Below are 25,202 nucleotides of genomic sequence, written 5' to 3' on the forward strand. Positions count from 1 at the left end.
CTGGAACAAGCTTTTGAACATTGCTTGTCATAGGTGGGTAAGAGCTTAGACCATGAATTTTGGAGTTCATTTTAGCAAAATGAACTTTGCTAAAATCTGGACTTCACTGCAGAGAAACAGTGTGATATTAGACAAGTCATTTGACCTGTCTGTATCTCAGTTTCCTCATCTGTAAAATGGGAAAAATAATAGTGCCTAACACAGAGTTGTGATAAAGTATGGATGAGATAATATGTGCAAACATATGGAATAAATAAATGCTCACTACGTGCTAGCTATTATCATATAACCATCAAGCATCTAGCCCTAAAACAAAAGATTTCAATGTATTCATATGATAAGCCCCAAATCAATTTCCCCTTCAAAAACATACTATTCCCTATTAGAAAAATTCCAAACTCTTCAGACCAGAATTAACCAGCTCAATATCCAGTTTTACTTTCCAAATACTCTCTGTTCCAGTCAAACCCATCTTTTCATTGGTCCCTGGGTCTTTGCTGTTCTGATCTTATTAGGAGAGAGGAGGCAGGGGAGAGAGGAAATCCAAGTGAGTTGTGTGAAGCTTGTTTCTTGGAGGGCTGCTGGGTGGTCTCCCCAACTGGTGACCACCCTCATGAACCACTGCCAAGACTCCTTCCGTGTAAAATCCAGGTGCTGCACATGGCTGCCACAACCTCTGAACCTCATTTTAAAGGATTTCGAATGTTATACATTCTCTAAGTGGCCCTTCCCCTTATACAATCTCTACTTTTCTTTCTTGTGCAAAGATGTATAATAATAACTCCAAGTCTGTCAAAAACTGGTGAATTTTAAATAACAATAGCAACAGCAACTACGATAATTATAATAATTGAAACAATAATTTGCACCTGCTGTGCTGCTTAAGGCTAGACAAGGTAAGGCAATCCCTGATATGTCATATTAACAAGCTGCAATGTTGAGGCAGTCGGTCACATGGCTTTGCAACATATCCACCAATGTCTACATTGTGCTATTGATACTGTTAATGAAATTTAAAACTGAAAAATGACTCAGGCACTAAAGAGACATATACTTTCAATTGTCTTGCTAATCATTAAATGTCTTCATCACAATTGAAGCAGGAATAGTGAATGACACATTTTATTATGTCATCATGTTCTGACCCCACACACCACCTAATAGTGCTTTACTTTGTTCTAAAAACCCATATGCCTCCTAGTACGTGAATCTCAGGAATAAGGAGACATAAAACTTTCCTATATATGTTATATTAGCTATTTTTAAAACAGGGCCTGTCTTAAGTTTCAGGGTATAGGTAGAACTTATATAAAGTCTTGTCAATGGTGCTTGAAATCTGTCTCCTTTTAACTTTTTAAAAAATATTTATTATGAAATAAGTTATTTCTGATGAAAATAAAGAACTTAGGCTTGGAGTCAAACTGCAAGGATCTGAATCCTGACTCTATTACTAACTACATGGTCTCAGGCAAGTTACTTAACCTCTCGGAGGCTCAGTTTCCCCATCTATACAATAGGAATAATAATAGTACCGACCTCACGGATGAGGCTTCAACAAGTTAAAATAGGAATAGTGCTTGGTACAGTGCCTGGCACGTAGTACATGCAATAAATGCTAAACCACTATAATTATAATTTTCAGAACAAGTGTTAGGGGAGCAGTTATTAGTCAAGGCATAAGTAAACCTTTAGCAAAAGGCTGAACAAAACTTCATTTTAGTCATTTCTGTATTTATCATACTATCTCAAAACTGACTGAACTAAACTGCCCCAGGTATGTATAATAAGACCTTTAAGCAATCTATCAACAGTGAAATATTTGTCTATTCACATTTTTGGCCTCTAGTTTACACACCTTGTTCAGAATTTTTCCTTAAAAATTCGGCCTAAAATAAAGCAAGTAGTTCTGAATTCAAGGGTGAGGACACACTGAAACAGTTAAAGCAAAACATACAGCAAAATTTGATGAATTCAGATTTTGGTCAGAGTCTGTAACAATTTATTTAGGAGAAAATTAACTTTTAAAAATTTCTGTAAAATCAAAAAAATCAGGCAAAGCAAATTTATATTAGAAGCCTGATATCGGTAATAATAAAAACTGGGCAAGTTTAAGTTAAGAACAATACATTATTTTTTTTTAATGATTAAGAATATGCTATTTGTTTTTAAGGATTTGTGTGCAAGAGGGAATGCTAACTAAAAACTAAAACTTAGCTAACATTAATATAGATAAAGCTAGTTGGAAATATTGTACATCTCTGAAAATAGTAAAATGAAAAGATATTATCTTTCCAATTTTTAATAATAATAGACTGGCTAGCTGCTCTCCAATTCATGATATTTTACTTTTGGGGCTCAGAATGAATGAATATTTTGTAAAGCTTTAAATTTTAAAACCAAACCTGGATATAGCATATATAATAAAGTTCTGCTCCTAATGTGGATTTTATACAATCTGCCTTAAAATATTTGATGGAAAAGCCTGTTGCCAAAGTCCACATATTTCCCCTATTAAACAGAGGTAAGCCACATTCCCAGAAACTATATTTCAAGCCCACAGGATACTCATGAACTAAAATAATGAATGATAATGCCTCATTCTCTGCATTAATATTGAAGAAAAGAGAAAATAGAAAACTTTATAGCCACTATCAGCTCTCTGGACCATAAATATCAAGTTTTGAGAATTGCTTCCCAAAAGGCTAGGGAGCAGGGATGAGTTGTGGGAGAGCTGCGGAGCCTAGAGGTATTTTTCAGCAAGCCAGTAAAGCATTGACACAATTTCTACATATCTCTGGCTGTGAAAAGTCTCATTTGTGGTGATTTATATTTCCTCATAAAGAACTCTGTAGATAATATAAGCCTGCTGTGAGGCTGTATGACAACTTTCAAACCAAGAATTACATGACCATTCTGTTAAAATAGAGCAAAAACAGATGAGTGGGAAAATCCGTAGAAATAGTATTTCTTCTGATGAAAAGCCCAAATCCTGTTTTTCCAGCATGTACCATGTTCAGAGAGTCACCTTTCACTCTGTGTGTGTGTCTCATGGATGATATTTTGGTTGTCTATACTAGAAAGTATTATTTTTTTCCTGAAGATTGACTAGGCATTTGTTGTGTGCATGCTTGTGTAATTTACAAAAAATGACTCTTAGACATCAGTTGCCTTAATAAGTTACCAAGTGAAACAGAGAATAGCATGCTGACAACCCAAAGTCAATGAAGTATAAACACTGTTATTCCAAGTGTCACTGGTGTGTTATTTCCTTTTCTCCTGGCATCTCCTCTATGTAACACTGTACATACATGCCATACAGCAGCTCATTAAACTGTTTTCAGTTAACTCTGAAACCAAATTATATACTACATGTTTATCAGGCTGAGAATTGCTGCTTCCCTGTGAAGTTACACAGTTAATCAGGTGCGTTATTTCTCTTGGAGATGAGGCCACTTTTGACCTTTAGGGATAAAAAGAACAATCCTTTAATTTCTTTCCATTTCAGAATTTAGTCTCCGCAGGGTAAAAAGAAGCAAAAGGTGACATAATCCCTTCTTCCCCCTTAGGAGGTCAGAACTCTACATGCTCCCTCAATCTCATAATAGCGTTTTGAATTCTTGAGAAGTACAAATAAAAATTATTTTGTTTTTGAACTTCTTATCTCAGTGTCACAGCCTTTGAAAAATTCAGACAATGGGAAGAGCATTTCTGAGTCTTTGGTTTCTTATAGCTCATACCATGAATTTCCATCAAGTCCCAATTATACAACAGCTTTGAAGGCTCTTTTGTAAACTTTAAGCATGCTCCCAATGTCAAAATCTATTAAGCAGTGATGCTCACTCCACTTTCCTTTTTCACAGACCTGGCATTAATTTCTCTGATTCTTTTTAAGAGTAGTTAAACTAGACTTGTCTTTTAGTTTACTCATTTAACAGGGCATGCGTTTCCTTTTAAAATGCTCACTACTTGACCAAACAATATCGCCCAAATCCTAAAAATAATAAAAGTACTTTAAAATATCCTGTCTTCCTAGCAATTGCCTCCTCGCCCTTTAATTTTCTCAGACTATCTGAGAGGCACTCGCACAGGCCACTACCAGAGAGCACGGGCGCGGTCCCTGTGCTCCAGCAGTACCCGAGCTAATGCTGAGCGCTCTCGTTCAGAAGGTTAACGAACAACTGTTTTCCTATGAGAAAATTACAGCTAACACAGAAAAATATCTGAAGTCCCTAAATATCCTCTTTCGTGTTCTTTATTTAACCTTCATTTAAGAACCCTTGAAATCCATTCACGCTTTCCTAAAAGATGGTCAGGGACAACTTGAAACAGACACAATTCTCTAAACTCATTTTTTTTTTTTTAATAAAAAGGTCATTCTTGCAGGTTCACTAAAGAACTGTGGAAGTATACAGAAGTACTATTTTCAAATAGAGAACTGATACAATTCCAGAAAAATCTCTAGTACTGTTTTCAAATAGAGAACTGACAGAATCCCAGAAAAATCTCCAGTGTCTAAGTGAAGAAATACTGTTCCATTCTATTTTCAAATCAAAACAAAACAAAACAAAACAATTAAATAGTTTTTAGTGACTAAGATATACTCTGCATCTGTATTTGAGTAATTACTGGTTCATGTTTGTACCATATTCATTCTATTCCACTTTAGAATATACTAACAATTGTAATTTCTTAACAATGTCCTTCAACTCCTTTCTGTATTAATAAAATGTGCCTTGAAATATCATGTCCTGGGTCCACACACCGAAAAAAAGTACAGGAGGTGAGCTAGTATTTGACCACAGTCCTACTGAAAATTTCAGTTATAATCCCCTTAAGTCTCAGCAAAGTTGATGCTAGAGCAAATAATACTAACATAAGACTTCAGTAATCAAAAACATTTTTCAATAATAAAAGTAAAATGCTTTTTTTTTAAAACACCCCGCAAAGCAAATAGGGTTATTCATTTTAAGAAAGTACTTTGTACTTAACAGGTGACCTCCCTGCAAGAGTAAAAGACTATGAATGGCGAAGATTACCTCCTGCTTTGATAATTTTGCCATTTTGACATGCTTCTATTTTAGTAAGAACAACTCACTGAAAAGGTGGATTGGTGTGAACTGTCAAGAGCAAAATAATTCTTAATGTATATTACTAAAGTAAGCCACTGAAAAATCAGACATCTAAAGGGGAATGAAGCCTTCCTTAGGCAAATGTAATCCTAGCAGAATGCTCCTTAAGGATGTAGGAAATGATCTGAAAATGTAAACGTTATGCATTTATAAATTTTTTTTTACTACACTAAAATATCAATTTGGGCTATTCAAGTCACTTAACTTTTCAGAGGCTACAACATTTTGGATGTGGATTATTGAAGATATCTTTTTAACAGTCAACCGTTTCTTTAAAAAAATATTTCATTAATTGAGTCTTGGAAATAAGAAAGATTGTGATATAGAACTGTTATTATTATACCCATTCTACAGATCAATAAAGTGAAGCTTGGTGAGGTTAAAGTAAATTGCTCAGGGTCACATAACTATTAGAAGTATAGGAGGTAAATTCAGGCCCACAGCTGCACTCACCAGAATCTGTGCTTTTTTTTTCCCCCTTAAAAAAAACCTCCACTATGTTCCACTCTCTCCTTTGATGTTACATATCCCTAGCATATGATTAAAAGACATTATTAAGAAATTAGGGAACTGCTTCAGAGGGTGCAGTAAAACCTGGGGCTTCTAATTAATCTGCTTTTCTCAAATATTATCATAAAAGAAATAAACAAAAATTAACCTTTTTTTTGTTCTATGTGATTTACTATTATGACATTTATTCATTCAACAAATATTTATTGAGCAACTCTTCTAGATGCTGTTTTCTACTATTTTCCATCAAAAATATACAATTTTCATCAATATTACAGCTAAGCAGATTCTCCATATTACAGAGAACTTGCCTGATTATATAAGTACTTTTATGAGAAACTATAAGTTCCAAACAACTTGCCTGCAAATAAGCTTTTGAACACATCCAATTGGCAAGCGAAGGGCTATCTTTACATTAGTGCTTTTAGTTTTACTGAATATTCTTTTACCTTTTAAAGTTTAGTCAATAATCATATTGTATAATCAGATGATTTCTGAAGCTGGTCATCACCATTTTAATAAAATATTTCTTAGGAATTTAGGTTATTTTGTCAGTTTAAAAAATTGTGTAGTACATATTCAAATTGCCTCATGGACTAAGACAAAACTGTAAACTTTTAATTAATATACATAAAGCAGAGAATTAGCAGTTAACCATATACATTCAAGTAGCTATCCTATGGATTTAAAAATGATGCCTATAACAACATAGAATGCCCCCAGCTATAACTTAGATGGAACAAATGCTAGAAGAATTCTCTGCCTTTTTAGTATCATTTTCAGAAAATGACATCTATCTTCTTTATTGTAGGTCTCTCATTAAAACTCACTGTTTCCTGAATCAAGTGTGCAATCATGATTCAGTCTGGATGTTAAATATTCAGTAATATTAAGAAGAATTTCTTAGAAAGTACAACTTTTCTGGCTTCTGAAGTGATTTAGGTTAAAAGGGTCAACCATGTGGGCAGATACAGTTGAAATATCTTCTGGAGATGAAAAAGGATCCTTTGGAGAGCTGAAAATGCATACATTATTTAAAATTTATCTTTCCACCATCTGACTTGGGGTTTCTAGGAAGAAGTATTCTCTAATCAGGAGATATCAAAGTGCTATTTGATCCTAATCTTTTTATTTTTATTTTTTATTTTTTTAATATACAGTGTGTTTTTCCTTTTCAAGTATATGAGACCTAGGGCTTTATCTCTTCACTTCTTTTAGCTGCTCACTTGATTATTTCCTCCCAGATCAACCACTTCTCAGCTCTGTGAACCTTTTTAGAGTTACCTAACCTTTTCTGTGCCTCAATTTCTCCAACCATAAAATGAAAAAAAAGAATAGTACTTCACAGTGCTGTGTTAAGAATTGTAGAGCGTTTATAACAGTGCCTGGAACAGAGAGGTGCTATGTAAACACTAGTTACCCTTATTTATTGAACATCTACTATGTGCCAAGCAAAATGATACATGGCATAGAGCAGAAACAGCTGTGAACAACCAACCATAGATATATATTGTCGGGGGTGATAAGTGCCTGAGGAAAAGCAAAGCAGAGTTAAAGTGCAGAGGATGATAAAGAAGGAATTATTTTTATGTAGGGAGGTGAGAATAGCCTCCCTGATGAAGACATTTTTGAGCATACATCTAAAGAAAGTGAGAGCGAGGGTCATGAATGCCTGGGGCTATGAGTACCCCAGGCAGAGGGACAATTAGGTGCCAAGACCCTGACTGGGGGTGTGCTGGAGAAGTTTGAGGAACACGAAGGAGGGTAGGGTGCTGGAGCAGAGAGAGGAAGGCAGAGAGTGGAGGGAGAGGTCAGAGAGGCTGGGGTGGGGGGCGTGGGAGGAGTACAGCTAACGAGGACATTGCTGGCCTAGTTAGAGACTTGGATTTTCGTCTTGGTGAGATAGGAAGTCACTGGAGGGCTTTGTCAGAGCAGTGGCATGAGCGAGGCAAAGAGACGGGAGCCTGCTGCGCTGGTGGAGACCACAGACAATGTTGGCTTGGACAGGATAGAGAGAAAGAACTAGAACTAGTTCAATAGTTCTAATACACTCTCCACTCTGCCTTGTCCCTAAAACTTCCCCTCACCTGGCATTTATTTAACACCTCCTAAGCAAGGTGTTGGGCTGGGCCATCAGACAGATGTCATCTCTTACCCTAATGTGTCAGACCCTCAGATAAAATATAAGATTAGGACATTAAAGCTCCAAGAGATTTCTGAAATCATTGACTACAAGTATGTTATGTTGTAGGTGTGGAGTTACAACTTCAGAGAGATTAAATGATTTACCCAAGATCATATAGCTAGTTAGGTCAAGAGAATGGCTTAGGACTCAGTTTCCTTACTTTACAAAAGGGTATATTCAAAATCAGTGTTTTATGGAGTTAGAAAAATAACTTATAGTGCCCTTATTTAAATGATTTCCCTTTACCTCTTCTGACTTAAAAGTAACAGCAGCAAAACTTCTTTCCAACATGTTCTCACTAGGCTAAGATTTATGAGAATCGTTTCTAAAGTGAGTATTTTCAAAGTTTCTAAAATTACTCTTCCTTTTAGGAAGTCTATATAAATGACTATTGCCTTAATCAATTGACTGGCAGTTCTGTAAATCTATCACTGATAGAAATACTACTGACTTTCTGTAATCACTTTAGTTGCCACTCTCCTACCAAAATAACTCCTTTAGATTAAAAACAGTATTTGTCACATTCAGGAATGATCTGGTCTCTCAGCAATAATCAGTGATTATAACAAATATACTGTCTATTCCCAAATAAAGGAAAACATAGCATAGAGTTGCTCTTGTGACAAATAAAGGATCTAGAACTGTGAATGATATTTTATTTTTAAAGTAATTTGGAAACTTTTTATATATTTCCAACTACTGCATTTTCTTAATCTCCTCCCCCTTGGCTGTTTAGCTCCCCATTCTTAATTTTATATAACAAAATTTAAGAAAAAGAAATCTCATCGAGGATAAAACAGAACTTAAGAATCCTCTGATCTGTGTCCTGAGTCTAAGTAATGAGGTGAAATCTTGTTATAAACACTTGTCTTCCTTCCCCGCAACCGTGTTTGTATCTGAATTCTGGCACTCAACAGACACCACTCAACTCAAGCCTGCCCCGAGCACCAGAAAGCAGCACAGCCAAAAGGCTACAGCTTCCTTTTTTCTTTTTTGTCATGAAAAGTTAGAGGAGATTTTAAGGCCCTGAGGAGCTGAAATGTTCTCCTGTCCTAGCAACCAGCATTTATAAAATTGACCAGTGCGTAGTCAAGCTTGTTCCTAAGATTGGCAATAGAGCTTCTTGTAACGTAGTAAGTGTGAAAAGAGCCACTTCCCAATCATCTTCATTCCACGCACATCAGGAGAAAGGAAAATTCAACTGAGGGCCAATTCTCACCTAAGAATCCTCTAGTTTAATTATGACCACAATACATTAAACATCTGTAAGACATCTACATCACCTCTGCTGCTTCTGCTCTCAGCAGTGAAAAGGAAAAAATCTAAAAAGACAGCAAAGGATGCTTTGTGGGGCAAAAGCATGGTTGAAAATTCAATTTAGCTAAACACCAGGCCACTGTGCTTCTTGTAAATGAACGTCTCTCTTTGCTGCTAATTTTGTGCTATTTTACCTTTCATTAAAAAAAGTAATTCAGGTTAAACTCAGCTGAACAGCCAAAAAGCTCCTGATATTTTGAAGCATTTTGGAACAATTACTTTGACAGGAGCCCTTGACAGTTAAATGACTCCGTTAAATGAATGTTATAGAAGACACATAATGATTTTTAGTGAAATATTGAATTTAACCACAAATGAGGAAAAACCAGTCATAAGCACTAAGGGTATATTTGAATAATAATATCTTGCTTATGAACTTCAACGGATTCTATAATTTCTAATAATCATGCAATCAACTAGTTAGCTGGTGGGGATGTTTTCTATCTTCGTGCTCTCTATTCATTTTTGGCTTTCTTTTTGTTGTTGTTTTCTAATCTGAGATGCGGATAAGAAAATTTTGTAACTGGCAATTACTTCCTCTTACATTGGTATAGTATTTTACAGCTAGGCAATAAATGAGATGCTGTCCCACAACTGAAGGTCTCCTCTTTGCTTTTTCTCATTTCCTGAATGAGATTCTTTCACAAAGTAAAAAATCAGCAAAAGCAAGAGCATGCTGCCTGAGAATGTGTGAATTCACTGTATGCCAGTGTTTCCTGCATCTGGGGGACTCAATATTCCTTTTCGTATTTTATGGACCAAATGTAAAATAGTAACAAGGCTTTTACATGTTTTCTCATGACTAACAACTTAAATATGTACTGAAATTTAAAAAATGGTACTGTTCAATTTTCTTTTTAAATTCAATTCCAATATAAATGAGAATGCCCTTGTGATGGTGAAATCCTACTTATTATAAAATCCTGTTTTCTGGAGAAGAAGAGGAGCTATAAATCCCTGTAGACTTAAACACTGTGGGTTATGAGTGGGTGTGGACATTCAGACTGAAGAAATAATTCGGAAAACCAGGAATGTTCTCTATCTTGTTTGTCTGGCAAGCTGGGGTGAGAAGTCAATGCCAGGCTTACTGGGTGCTATTACGTGCATCTCCACACACTCATGCAGGTGTGCTTCCTGATTCTGCAAAGCAGGTGGGGTACAACTTCCCCAGTGTTCCCACTACTCCTTGCATTTATTTTCATTCAGCAGTTGTTTATTGATATTTTAATGGCTTATGTACCTGTCTGCTCCCCACTAGAAGGTCACTGTCTAAGGACAGGGAAAGTCTCTTCATCTTGTGTCCCCCAACATTTCTGAACCAAGATAAGTTGTTCAATAAAGGTACTTTTGAGCAAATAAACTTTTAACTTTTTCAGTTAGCAGTGAAAATACATGCAAAAGGCCAGATAGTTTAAATATTTGATATAAGTTAAAGGAAAGTCCAGACACACAGCAAGCTACCTAAAGTAGATATTACCTATGACTTGCTACTTAAAGTGTGGGCCGTCGTAGATCAACAGCACCAGAATCATCAGCTTTACACATCCAGACCCTCAGGCCCCACCTCAGACCTTCTGAGTCAGAATCTGCATTACAGCAAGATCCCCAGATGACTCTTATGCACAGTGAGGTTTGAGAAACATTTACAGATAATACAGGATAGTACAATGCTGAAGAAGTGACAGTTTACATAATAGAGAATAAACAAGGCCAAGGCATTGGGATTAGTACAGAAGTCTGCTGAGAAACTTTTAGAGCTCTCTCAGGACACAGTCATTCAATGCTCACAGGTAGGAAACTCACTCATACCAGTTCCCTTGAAACCCTTTCTAGACACTTCTTCACACTCTTTCCTGTTTAAAGATGCAGCTGCTCTTAATAATTGTCTTTTCTCCTTGGTGCACAGAGAATATTTACCGTCAGCATGCTGACATTTGCAGGAGTTTTGGCTTTTTCCACTGAAAATGTGGATGATTGAAAAGATACTGCTGACACCTGAATAAGAAATCCAATGACTCCAAGCTATGTAAATTTAATTATTTTCTTTAATTTTTTTCAGGAATCTTTTTTTCTTTTCCCGAGCTTTGGAGAAGTACTGGCAATTTTCATTTAAAAGAAATACAAGTCAGCAGTGGTCCACTGAACAGGCTGACATACAATTTCATATGGCGAGAGGCACCGTGTCTTTAATCTAATTTGTGCTCTCAATTTCCAGTTAATGTATCTAGGGGATCCAGATGTGTGCGTTTACAAGGAAATATCTGTAACGTGAAGTCTGGCTCTCTGCAATTCTCTGAAACATGGGTAAAAAATTAGTCTGTGTTCTTGCAGCCGCCTATAATATGATAAATCTCTATATACTCACAGATGTAGAAATATTCTCGGCCTGGCCTGAATTCAAATCCTAGAGAAAAGGGAGTGAAGAGCTGGAATTTTTCAGAGAACTTCAGTGGTCCATTTGGAGAGTGAGGCCGGTTACATTCCCATCTCTTGAACCCTTTGGAAGTATGATCGCAGGCACTGTAGCCATCAAAGTTCACCATGTAGAGGATATAGCGCTCAGTCTTATCTTCTGGGACGGAGTCCTCATAGTGAGGGCAGAAAACATCCAGGTAGTCATTGATACAGACGTCAATGTGGTAGTCACCCCTCTGGAATCTGTTGGAAAAAGAAGACGATGCGATAATTCATAGAGACAGGGCTTTCTGATTGGAATTACTGGTTGAACCCTTTAATAATTCTGGGGCTAACTGATTTAGAATAATAAGTTCTTACTGAATGCCATTACACTTTGGGGACATGGTTTGAAGTGTTGCAGTTCCAAAGCTAAGCAAGCCACTTTACAGAGGAATTCTATTATATTTGTTTCATCATACCCTAAAAATGAAGTGCGTCACTTTCATTTTAAGTACTATTACATTAAATATCACTCTTTCAAAATGAGGAACAGTATCCTTTCATTCTTAAAATCATATACGTTGAAGCAAAGTTTTCATATTTCTGAAACAGTGCTTCACTTAGTGAATGTTTCTGAATATATGAAGGAGTAAGGTATAAATGACTTGATTGTTTTTGTTATAATTGATTCCATTTTCAACTTTCTATACAGATATGGACACTTAGAGCCATACAATTGGGAGAAGTAGAATCATAAAATTTAAAAGTTAGAGATTCTTAGAACAACACTCCCATTTTAGAGAAAAGTAAAAACCTAAGGCATACAGATGAAGTAGTGTCTGAACTAGAACTAGACCTAGAATCGAGACTTCAGATCGCAGTTCAGTGTTTTCCTTAGATCTGCTTCCATCACAAACTCACTCTAGCTCATCTCTCTTTCAATGCCCCATCCCTTTCTATATTAAGAACACCAGGGGCTGGCCAGTTAGTTCTGCTGGTTAGAACTTGGTATTGGTAACACAAAGGTACAGGGTTCAATCCCTGTACTGAACAGCCACCACACACACACGCACGCACATGTAAAACAACAAAAAGCAAAAAACAACCACTGAAACCATCTAAGTCAAATGACTTATACCCTTATTTCTTTTAATTTTATAGATCATCTACTAGGGCTGGACTGGTGAGCAGTAAAACTAACAAGCCAGATGAAATAGGAAACACATGGCAAATTCATCCTGAAATAGTTAAAATGCATGCACGTGCACACACACACACACACACACTACTGCAAACACCACATTGTGTGCTTCAATTCTCACCTTACAAAAGCTTTGCTTATCTGTTTTAACTAATATGTCTTTTCCCATCAGTCAAACAGTGTTTCCCAGGACACGGTGATGTGTGAAACAGGAATTGTTATGAATACCACCACGTTCTGTGCTTTTAAAATCACATTGGAAATGCCTACAAAATCCCTTTGTTTTTAGCTAGTGAGGAAATTCTTCTCTGACCCCTTAGAAGGTTCATCATAAAACTGGGTTACTGCTGAAATACAATGCTCATAAAGTCATATAATCTCGAGTCGGACAGCCTCAGCATGAACACTTCCCAGTGATGGTGAGCTAGTCTATTCCATTTTTGGACATCTCTAAATGTTAGAAAGTTTCTTCTTATATTGAGCATAAATCTGCTACTGTGTAAATTCTACCCAGTGATCCTACTTCTGCTGACTGGAATTACAAAGAACAAATCTAATTCCTCTTCCATGAGGTAGTCCGTAAGACATTAAGAGATGTCAGCTATGGCTCTCCGTAGCCTCCTTTCTCCAGACATGAAAATCATGGTTCCTTTGGTTATTTCTGACATAGGCTCCTCATCATTCTAGTTTCTACACACTCCTCGTGTCCTTCTGTTTCCCAGTGTGCTCTCCTTTAAAGGCAATACACAAACAGAACAAAGACCGCCAATAGCTTTGACCAACGTTCACCCCAGGAGAAATATATCACCCGCGTTATGGATGTTAAATATTCATTGACAAGCCAAAATCATTCTGAGACTCAGTTTCCTTCTATGTAACTTGTAATAATAATGAGAATCTGCCTTGCTGGCCTCACATGGCTGCTTCAAACCTCAGATAAGGAAATGTACGAAAAGCACGACATGAGTATAAAGCACTGCTACTATCTATCATCAGGATATCTTAAAGCATGCTAAAATGGGTAAATAACAAAATATTAATTTTAAAATAACAGCAGTAAGAGCATATAGTAGATATAAAATAATACCTATGTTTCTCTTTTTAAAAAAAATCCCAAAAGAAATCATATCAAAATCTTAAATTCGGTCCTCAAACATCCAATGACCCACAGAAACTCCATTTGGCCCGGGCTTTTGAAAAGAAGTATGCTGATTTCCACAAGAGAAATAAGGAAAGATTATTGGAATATTCACTTTTCCATCAGAAGACCTTATAATATGGAACCATTTTTTAAAAACAAAAAACACTCAGAAGTATTTATATTTATAATGATCACAGGTTTACTTTTTCTTCATTACAGGCAGGCAACAATTTGTCAAGATGCAAGCCTGTGCTGCTTTTAAAAGATTTTTGAACATCAAGGTAACGTCACTGCCAAAGTACAAAGAAAAGACACTGCAACATTCAGATAAAAGGGTGCTGGGATATGAATCGTCAGCACTCAGAGTAGCCTGACAGTTCTGGATGGGAGCCAGACAAGAACTGCAGCAGAAGGCAATGCCCAGATGCACTTTATATTATTATATTATTATTATAGATTTTAAAGACGTTCAAGGAGGAAGGTTTTTTTTCCCCTAAGTGTCACTCATTTTAGTTTCTACTAGCATTTGGCACTGCACAAAAGCGAAAATAAAAATTAAAACTGCCATTGTCCAGACCCATTGTTATTCCTTTATTTTATAATTTCTTTATTCTATAATTCAAAAAAATTGTTGACACCTCATATTTAGCTCTCCCTTTTAAACTTTTATTCCTGTTAATGTTGCTAAAACTTTAGTAAAGTAAACTGTAGGACTAAAGACCCAGCCTACATTGAGTTGACCAGTTATCCCTTCTGGTGACATTTTACTTTGTGTGGGTGTGAAATGAATTACTGAGGTATCTATTTTAACATGTGATTGCCTCAGAGATTAGTATTTCAACCTTTTATCCGTATGACAAAGAAAAAGATGATAATTAACCATCAATTTATACTTTTGTTCCAGATCTTTAATTTGCATTAAATTAGTGGACTAATATAAATTTGAAAGATTGAATAATATAAACATAAAAACAACAAATTGAAATTCATAAAAGGTATAATGTACCCAAGTACAATCCAAAGAAAAGTTCAGGGTCAGATATTTTAATACTAGACCAAATTGTGTTCTCTGAGTACAAAGTAACACTGAACCATTCTTTTCCAGCCTTACTGTGAGGGAGCACATAAGCATGGCTAATATTACTGAGCGCTTATTATGTAACATTCATTATCTCAGTTTACTCTCCATCACAATCTCACAGAACAGTATACCCATTTGTAGATGAGGAAACTGAGATTAAGAAATCCAGCAATGTGACCAAGGTCACACAACCAACTAGTAAAAGGTTGAGGCATAATTCAAACCCAAACAGTCTGACCTCAGAAATGAAGCTCTTTACTCTTCCACTTAGTAAGAGATTAAATTGCTAAAGTCAAGTCCTTAGGTCTGCTCTGTATTCCCCCAGAAGGACGATTCCCATCTCCATTCAACAAACATTTGCTGTATGCAGGATCTGCTATATGTTTGACATAAGTTCTATGATATCCTCAAAACAGCCCTATTGGGTAGTTATAACTACTTTCATTTTACCAATGGGGAAACGACACTCAGAGAGGATGTTACCTTCTCAGTTCAGTCTTTCACGGCAAATAAGTAGCAGGATTAGGATTTGAACCCAAGTCTTGTATGGCTCAGAAGCATATTCTCTGTCCTCCTAACCACAATGGCTCCAAAGCTTCACCATTTGTAGTAATTCCTCTCACTTGATGAAGCTCTCTTAAGAGTTTGGGCAACATCAGGTTATCTTATATTTACACTAATTTTCTAGGAGTGCCTTGCAGCAAGATGTCCTAGAGCTACTCTCTTTACTACTAGGTTAGTCCCAGACCTCTAAACTGAAGGCTGAGGGATGTGGCAACATGTAGGGTTAGCTCCTGAGTCATGCACATCCTTCCAGTCTTTCACAGAATAAAGTTCTGTTAGGCTCAGAGCCATTCACATAAAGGAATCTTTTCTCCATCAAAAAATAGCTTCCATGAGTTTTAGCTCATATTAAAAGAGGAAATTGACATCTAGGAAAAATGACTCTGAATGCCAATATTTACAAATGCCACTGCTTTAAAACATTTGTAAATTTCTTGTAAGCCTTTTTCTTTACTCCTTACCATAATTCCATCCACTATATCTGTGGTTTTATACCTCTCTGAAATCACAACATATTTTTAACTGTAAGAATATCTGGCTGTATACCAACAACCAGCAATAATTACAATACATTCTCTACTAAATTATCACAGTGGTACACAATGCAAAAGCGTGCACAGTTACCACACTGAGAAAAGTGATTGTGCTTGAGTAAAACAATTACTGCTCTGACTCTTCTCACAATGCAAAAGTCTCAGAGCCAGGAAACATCTCCTATGCATAGAAAGATGGACCCTGTCCCCCAATGGATTACATGGCTGTTCAGGTCAATCTTCCATGTAACATACAATAGTATATATTCTGTGTTATTATAAGAATACATTTTACATATTTATTCAAATTTGGCAGTAGACTGGTTGAGAATCAATATCATATACTTTATGAAAGAGTCATTTTAGTTAATTAAGGAGAATAAAATTCAGTATAGCAACTAGTCATTTGTAATCATCTGAAATACCAAAAATGAGTTATGTGCTTTATAGTAGTTCTTGGTGACCCAGAGGCCACCTGGAAGGTTGGATAAAAAGCGCATTTCAGGGGCTATTGATAGCAAAAGAACAATCAAAGCTGGGATTAGAGCTGGAAAGTATGCTTTTACATGCAGACCAGTGTGTTTGTCTCTCAGTGTTTACCTGATGACATTCCATTGGTTGCTAAATACAATTTTGACTATCAATTTAAAACCACTATTAATATCTCTCCCTTAGTTAACCTGCTGGAGGAGGTGGAGGAGTTGAATCATGACTTGAGTTTCAGAATTCAAATGAAATGAATTCAAACGAAGTAAGTCATTCAAATGAGGTAACAGTTGATAATGATCTTTTCATTTAGTTATCAACAGTGTGCCCCCAATTTTCTACTGAGATAGGAACCAAAGCATTGCTTAATGACATTAGTTAGGCTGAACCATAAGGACTTTGTCCTCCTAACTAAATACTTTGTTTTCAAACTTGGGTCCCTGAAATAAGGGGCATCTGGTACTTGAGTACTCTAGGTCCCTCACTAACCTCAAGCGGAAGTTCTCCACTCATTCTGACCCTGGCCTTCGGTTCCCTTTTGCTAAGGCAAGTAGATACCGCCTGGCTTTCTTCCTCAATGGATGGGTTTTCAAGGTGCTGACTTACTTCCACCTCTGCCGTACACTCTTGGCTCTGTAGATACTGACAGCTGGGGAGGCCAGGTTGAAAGGGCACACAGGCAGTGCTGGGAATCAGGCTGCAGAGGAGCAGCATCATAATCATCCTTCTCTAAGTTCATCTTTAGCAGCTTTCCCCTGCAGTGTTCCTCCCCTAATTCCGTCCTCATTTGCTAACGCCAAAATGCATTTCATTTCAGTAGCTGGAAAAGGAAGGGTATGGTGCACATTTAAAATGTTCTAAACTGGCCTTTAGCATATGTTGCTGGCACAGCAGAGAGCCTGCTTCCAGGGAAATATGTACTGAGGTATTTTATCAAGCAGCTCCTGAATGAAGTTTCTTCACTCCATAAATATAGAAACAGCACTACTGAAAGGAGACAGTTATCAGAGGTTAGGAAGCTGTAAGACACATTTATTCCCCTTCATGTAATGCTTTAAAGGGTTCAATAATAAAAATGTTATTGCTCATGAACCAGATAATTGATTACTACATTTTCAATGTATTTTAATCTGTCAAAGAGGTGATTGTTTTAATATTCCTATTTGAACAGAACTCCAATATCATTTCTTTAATTACAAGGCAACCTAATGTATTCCATTCTGAAACTGAAATGTAAAAGAAGGATATGATTTACGTTCAAAGATTAAGCAAATTTATCAGTTTGGGTTTCCTTCAAAATTTTCAACTAAATCTAGAGTGAATATACCTTGGGTACACTGTCTTTCAAATTTTACTATTACTGATTTAAAGACTAATTTCAGAAGAATTTCTCATTTGTCCGAAAGGACCTACCTAATGGGTCCTGCCACAGACATAGGGAATTTGGTTTATAAATATGTGTGAGGAAATGGGCAGGACGGTGGTCTCTGTTGCATAAGACGCCTCTTCCTGCCTCCTTCTGTTATTCTTTCCAGCACAGAATGCAAGCCTTATGGCTTTTCCTATTCTAACTCTAAGATGCTCTTTTTTTGTTTTCCTGCAGAGGTAAAAGCTTGAAATACAAACAGAAAATCAAACTTGGGACAGATAAATAATATTAGAATCGCTGAGGGCTGAATAAACACTTGTTTTGCTAATTTAAATCTCTTCTTCTCTTTCATGGGCTGAAACGTGTCTGTCTTTCTGATGCATTGGTCATTGACCTTCATCTCCAGCTCTGAGAGAGTGGGTGTCAGGGACAGTTTTGCTGTTACCAGATCAGCTGTTAAGGCCAAAGAAGGTATTTCCTGATGACAGACACACATAATTTCAGGCAGTATAATCCAGCTTTTTCTAGAACATACCACTAACAACTAATATTCTTACAGAAGTGAAGATTTAGAAGTTAAAAAAAAAAAAACCTACTTAATGAATTTCAGAGATGTTTCCTACTTTTTCTTTTGCAGCTATAATGCAGTATGCTACAACATATACATTTTTATCCAATGAAGCATAAAGTACTGACAAAATATTTGAAAGCTGGAGTTGGTGCTCTGTTTATCCATCAATGAAAATTCCAATGGAGTTCTTGCACATGTGTGTTTTGGTAATTATAAATTCTGCATCATGAGAGCTTTGCCTTGAATTAAATAACTCTTGATGATAGTAATAAGACAATTTTCCTGGCCAGGTAGTTAGAATTCAGCAGTGGTTTACTATACTAACCTGTCACTTTGTTTCCTTGTGTGTGCATGCATGTGCACTTTAAAAGCAAGTGATTTAAAAATCCCACAATTAATACTTATTACCCATATCAAATAGATGGATATGAATCTCAAATAGCTTTCGCTTGTTGCTTTTCTAGTACATGTCATGTGAGTCTGAATAACTTTTTGAAATTGGTATGTCCCAGGAGTAGCACCTGTTTCAAATACAAGGGCCCATAAAATGTTCTCTCCTCCAGTGTTTTAACTCATTTGGAGTTTGTTTTATTAGCTTGATGGAGGAGATCCAAAGGAAACAAAGCATTAAATTGGCAGAGCCTAAACAAGACTTTCCTTCAGGAAGGGGCTAGGAACTCTGGGTGACAGTCTAATTGTTTCTAAGCCCCCAAAGAGGCCCAGGGCATGGAATAAGAGTGTGTCAACATCGACGGGCCAAATCAGCCAAAGAATTAACCAGGCAGCGTTCTACAGACCCAACACATCACAGATCACTCCAAATGGTTTTCAAAAAGGGATTTAAGAAAATAATAAAGAATTAACGTCTGGCAATCACTGTAGTCCTAACAGAGGCCACTCCCACAATGTAAAACAGGCTCTTTCCCCACTTCTGCTGGCCAGGAGCTTCCTGACAAAGCTGCACTTCACGCCCTAAGTTATCCGGAGTTCTACATCCCATCAAGCACATGGAACAGAGCACCTGCCACATATATACAGATCCTGCAAAAGCAGACGCAGAAAATCATCGAACAGGTTATCCAGCCACTGTCCTAGAAGAACAGGATTAAACAAACTGATTCTGGTCAGGGCATGCGAGAGTCAATCAAACAAATAAGCCATCAGCCAAACTGCTCACTTCCACGTAACCCTTTTATATCCTAGTGGGATGGAGGTACCCAGCAGGATTTCAGGCCATTTCTAGATTCAAAAGAATAATAATAACCAAGAGTAATAATAAATCTCCTTTCTATTAACTAACTTAAGAAGTAATGTTTGGAAAATAACAATTTAATAGTTCTTAAGTACTTGGTGTGCAAACAGTGAAATAAATATCTGTATCATGGGTTGATAACTTATTGAAGTCATTACCGTCTAAGACTAAAATTTGGGCCTGACTTTTCAAAAATTGGGATATCCAAGACCTGAATGGCATGAAATTAATCTCTGTAATTTACTGTTAAACAAACAAAAAACAACCAACTGGAAGAAAGGAAATACATATGTTTATGGCTTTCTCTTACACTTTATCTTCATAAGACAAGAAGAAGCATATATTTGGTAATGCTAGGGCATGATAATAATAATAACAGTAATGTTTCATACAAAGCTTTAGACTGTAAAGCAGAAACTGTTGCTGTTACTATGCAACTTGGCATATGAGAAGTAGTTGTTTTTATTTGGCCAGTTAAGAGACCTTGTGAGAAGTTGGATACAAATCTGGCACCAGGAATGAAAGATAAGAGAGAAGAGATATGGAATTATTAGAAATTAGGTGGTGGCTGTAGTCATAAAAAATATTTAATTCATCCAAGGTAAACATATAGATTAGAAGAAAATGGGGACTCTGTGAAAGTAAATTAGTATAATTATTACTACAAAATTCTTATACATATATAAGAATTTATATATAAATTCTATAATAGTCCTAATTTATATACAGATCTCCTTGAAGATAGTGCTGGTGTTTACTTGTCTCTGTATCCCCAACACTTAATACAGTAACTGCACATAGTGGTGATTTGATAGGTACCCAAAGGAGGGAAATTGTAGCCGAGGGATGTTAGAAGCAATGCTTAAAAACAGGAAAACTGTGAAAAGTGTCCATTAATTTCCTTCCATGTTCTGGGCCCCAGAATCAGAGTTTGAGAAGAACTAAATAATATTATAAACAAAGGTCAAGATCAGGAAACAAAATAATGACAGACTGCAAAAAGGAAAATGATAATCAGGATGGTTGTTCAAGTAATTCTAGAAAATTACGCCTAGCCAAGTAGACAACTTAAGCACCTAAGGCAGAATGAAAGTTTCTCTCTTGTCATTAAGTCCTCTATTCAATTACCATTTATCGGGGTAATTAAACACTGGAAAGTGATGCCAGGCTAATTGTTAGATTATGATAATTACATGTCTTTGCTATGCTACAGCTGATCAAAATAAGATGTGGTCCCGTGCACTTAGTTAAAGCTGCTCTGTAATCGTCAGACTTTCGTTAGAGCGCTAGGCCATTTATTACGAATTCATTACAAATCAGGCGAAGAAGCTTATTATTTGTAATGCTTCTTTTTTCCCCCTCACACACAGTCTCCTGGAATAAGACTCCCAAAAGGTTAAGCACAAACTGCTGCCTCTCATTGGCGCATTTCCATCCCAATTACACAGCTGAGCAGCATTAGGTGCCTCTATTTGAGAGGGTTCATCAGACTGCTTCATAAAATCCTGCAACCGCCTATCACATTGGCAGGAACATCCCAGACTCCCTTTCAGCCTCTGCCAACCACTATTCTACTCTGAGTTGCGTCCCAGCAACCACGAGTTGGCAATTCAGAGGATCTTTTGGTTCTGAAGCTCCCTTCTGCTCAGATCAGGCCTAGCCCAGGCTGGGATGTGCCCAGGGTTTTGTCCCTGCTAGCAGGAGTCATGGGGAATACAGACTGTACTCCTCCTACCAAACATCCAGTCTCTGTTCCTCAAGCCAGGGTCAGGAGAGGAAACCAGTGTTCTTAGGAACCAGCCAGAGTCTTCTCAACACTACCAAATAGTGACTCAAATTCTGTAGAGAAAGACTAGAACAAATTCACTGTCTTTTATAAGGACAATAGTTTACAAGGCCACAATCCCTGGCATATCGGAGGGGTTAGAAAACTTTCCTTCCATTCTTCTACTGGCCACTCCAGGTCACTGTTGGGAGGTAGGAAGGCAAACAAGTATTTGATATCCCTCATTTGGCTTTACCCTGGGATTTCTCAAGCTCTCCCCTGCAGCCATCATCAGAATGTGTTAACATGAGCCATTGCTAGGGGGAAGTAGCACACAGCATCACATTAAAAGATTAGTAACTACTACAAAGTTTATGTCATGGTATGGTTCCCTATTTTAGGATTTTTTTTCTGCTATTTTTGGGGCAGTGTTATAAACTGAAAGTTTGTGGCTCCCCTAAATTTATATGCTGATGCGCCAACCTCCAAAGTGATATATTTGGAGACAGGGTCTTTATGGAGGCAATTAAGGTTAAATGAGGTCATAAGGGTGGGGCCCTGATCCAAGAGGATTAGCATCCTTATAAGAAGAGACACAGAGAGCTGACTCTCTCTGCCATGTGAAGACACATGGAAAGAAACCAACCCCTGATGGACTTTGATCTGGGACTTCTAGCTTCCAGAACTGTGAGAAAATAAATTTTCATTGTCTAAGCCACCCACTCTATGGTAGTTTCTTATAGAAGCTTGAGCAGACTAATATAGGCAGTTTAAAGTTAAATGAATGGTACAGTAGGGGGTAGGGTGGTTTTGAATTACATTACTGCCAATGACTTTGGAGACAGAAAAAAAGTCAATGAAAAGACAACTTAGTGAAAATGGCCAGGAAGGAAGGAATAAGGGAGAAGGGAAGATGGCAGAGCTGAGCCACGACTGGCACCTCCTACAATACTCTGCACTGGGGGGATACCCAGTATCCATCCACTGTTCTGAGCAGATGGCCAGTTGGTCTGAGGGGAGAAGAGACACTATTTTCCTAAGTAAGGATAGTTTCACCTCTGAAATTAACTCATGGCACTACAAAAATGACTGTATTATCACCCAGCAACTGTGTTATCTCACAGTTTCAGCAAGGCTTTCACCCGGAGATAGAATGAAAGGTGTTATAGAAAAGTCGCATACTCCATTTTACCCTTCCTTGACCCTGGAAATTAAAACAGAATATGCCACCACCCTTCAAAAATCATATTAAGTGCATTCTGGGGACAAAACAAACCACGAGGTACCTTTGTTAACACCAGAATATATGAAACTGTCATTTTATGCACACATTTACTGGTGGCCTGTGGCTTAAGGTTGGGGAGCTAGGAAACAAAGGTACTTTAGCTCATCACATAAAAATGGTTTTGTACTACTTACTATTATTATTTCCTCCCCACACTCATTAAAAGGATATTCATTCATACAGCTGGACCCTCTATTTACTTTTATAGCCTGGACCACAGAAAGATATATGCAAGAATAATGCAATCATAAAAAATAAGAAACTAATTGCTCTATCCCAAGGAAACATAAGAGGGAGAAAGAAATAAACAATTCACCATTTATTTCTCAGAAATAAATCTAAGCACTTTAGCGGATTCTCAAGTGCTATAATAATATCTCTACCTACTTAAATGCTTGTCTATCTCAATGACAGGGACGGTAGTTGTTTTTCACCTTCCACTTTTGTTTTAATAAACTCTACTTCCCAAATGTCTACCTTGGAAAAGAACTACAGTTCAAAGCAAATGCACATGACCCTCCTCTTGAACTTTCAGAATTTTTGGTATTGCAACAATCTCTGAAGGAGCCACTTGTGGGGACTGTGAGGTTTCAGAGGGATGGTTAATGCCAAGACACAAAGATGATGAAATGAGAGGGTGATTGTGGGCACTCCATGCTAGGTGACAACTCAGCACCGTGAGCTTGAGAAGACAGGGTCACAGCTGGCTTTCTTCAGCACTCAGGAGTACAATCCCAGATCCCAAAGTTTCATGAGGTGCACATTAACATTTTATTGCTGCTCAAACTGTTCAAGGCAGAGAGAAAGAGGGAATGTAGCTATTGTTGGTCACAAACTCAGTGTTGATGAGCTGGGTCAAAAAACAACAAAGGGGTTTATGAAACCTATGGGAGATATTAAATGAGTCTGGGACTTAGCAAAGAATCTGTAACTAATGTGAAGATAAATGTGGCTATATCTCATCATGTGACTGATTTATAGAATACAGCAATTTCATTGGTTGATGTTTTAATTCAACATTTGGGTACCTACCCTGTGCACACCAAATATTTAACTAATATCATAACCCATTTTGTGTGCTAAAAGGAACTTGGATTTTGTTTTTCCATTCCACAAACATAAAGTATACCTTTCAACTCCATCTCTGGGAAGTAAAGGTGTAGGCTAATGGGGAATTCTCTTTGGTATACGCTCAGATTTTCTGGCTCAGGACACCATGTAGCTGAGAAAAGATGCACAATAGCCAAGACCCAGCCACCGGTGTTTCAATAAATCCAGTCATTAACCGAAAAGCCTAAGTCATAGTCACTGAAAGTGTTTGTACATGACTAGGGAAGGTAACACACGACATGCTCTGGCTAGGCAGGCAGCCTAGGAGCACAGTCTATGAGGCTAATAAAGAGTATATCCACAGTTGGTGCTGTTGAGGCTGAAGCAAGCATTAATACCCCGGGCTGGAGGAAGGGAGAATGGTGTCTCACGTGCAGAAACACCTTCTCCGTCTGCTGGTGCAGGTGGCACAGGTGCGCTGGAGCTGTGTCTACCACCATAGGACTGGAGCATGGTCTGAAGCTTACATCCTCCTCCACTCAGGGTTTTGAGTCCCAGAGAGCTACAAATTATTCTAACCAACTAGAGGAAATAAACTGAAAATTAGAACCTATGGGAGATGCTTTTTGGTTTTTGGGTTTTTTTTAAAGTATAAATATGAATTTCTGGCATAAAAGCTGAAGACATATACTTACATATGTGTAGTGCTTCCTGGTAGAGCATTAAATTTAGTTTTGCTTTTTTTGTAAATCAGGGTGGTGGCTTCAAGATATAATTAATATCTCTAAAGATGTTAGAGATGTTTGGAAGTACATGGAAACATGAAATACTGCTATTCTCTGACAGTTAGGACCCTTAAAAATTCACATCACACTTGAGAAAACTGAGTTGGTTCTAATGACTACAAAAATTTATAAGACACCTCAAAATCAGACACATCACTCCTGTTTTTCTTAGTGGTAAACTGCAACCCAGCATCCCCAAGAACACTTCAAATTAAAAATGGAATTGCCAGTACTATATTTGCAGCTAAGTATTTATGTTCGTTACTGAATCTATGAACTCTTCTCACATAAAACTTTCAAAAATCGTCTTCACTCAGCAACAGCCATAATCAATTTACTAGAGTTGGGAACAACAAAATTCTAACTCACCACTCCTTAAAAACACCAGGTTATTCACCTTTGTATTCCTGGACACTACTTACATTTACTAGTCTTAACCTACTGTAATTATAAATGCACACAGCATGCATGACATAAGCTTATAAAGAGATGGCCCTATTTTCCCTTGGTACTTGACACTTCTTATAATAATTTCATAAGAACCCTACTTCTGCATCAAGACTATAGACAGAAACTAGTAG

At 37.2% G+C, this 25,202-nt stretch overlaps 1 protein-coding gene across 3 annotated transcripts in view; it reads right to left on the bottom strand.

Annotated features, from left to right (window-relative positions):
• Window positions 1-25,202, bottom strand: part of EFNA5 (ephrin A5) — a 284,450-nt gene that overhangs the window by 32,403 nt on the left and 226,845 nt on the right. For all 3 annotated transcript variants that reach the window (XM_063085886.1, XM_063085883.1, XM_063085884.1), the window contains exon 2: window positions 11,507-11,799. In XM_063085886.1, the coding sequence (XP_062941956.1) occupies window positions 11,507-11,799 (293 nt within the window). The remainder of the gene's footprint in view (window positions 1-11,506; window positions 11,800-25,202) is intronic.

This window comes from Cynocephalus volans, chromosome 2 (assembly GCF_027409185.1).
Source record: "Cynocephalus volans isolate mCynVol1 chromosome 2, mCynVol1.pri, whole genome shotgun sequence".
In the NCBI taxonomy this organism is placed as follows: Eukaryota; Metazoa; Chordata; class Mammalia; order Dermoptera; family Cynocephalidae; genus Cynocephalus; species Cynocephalus volans.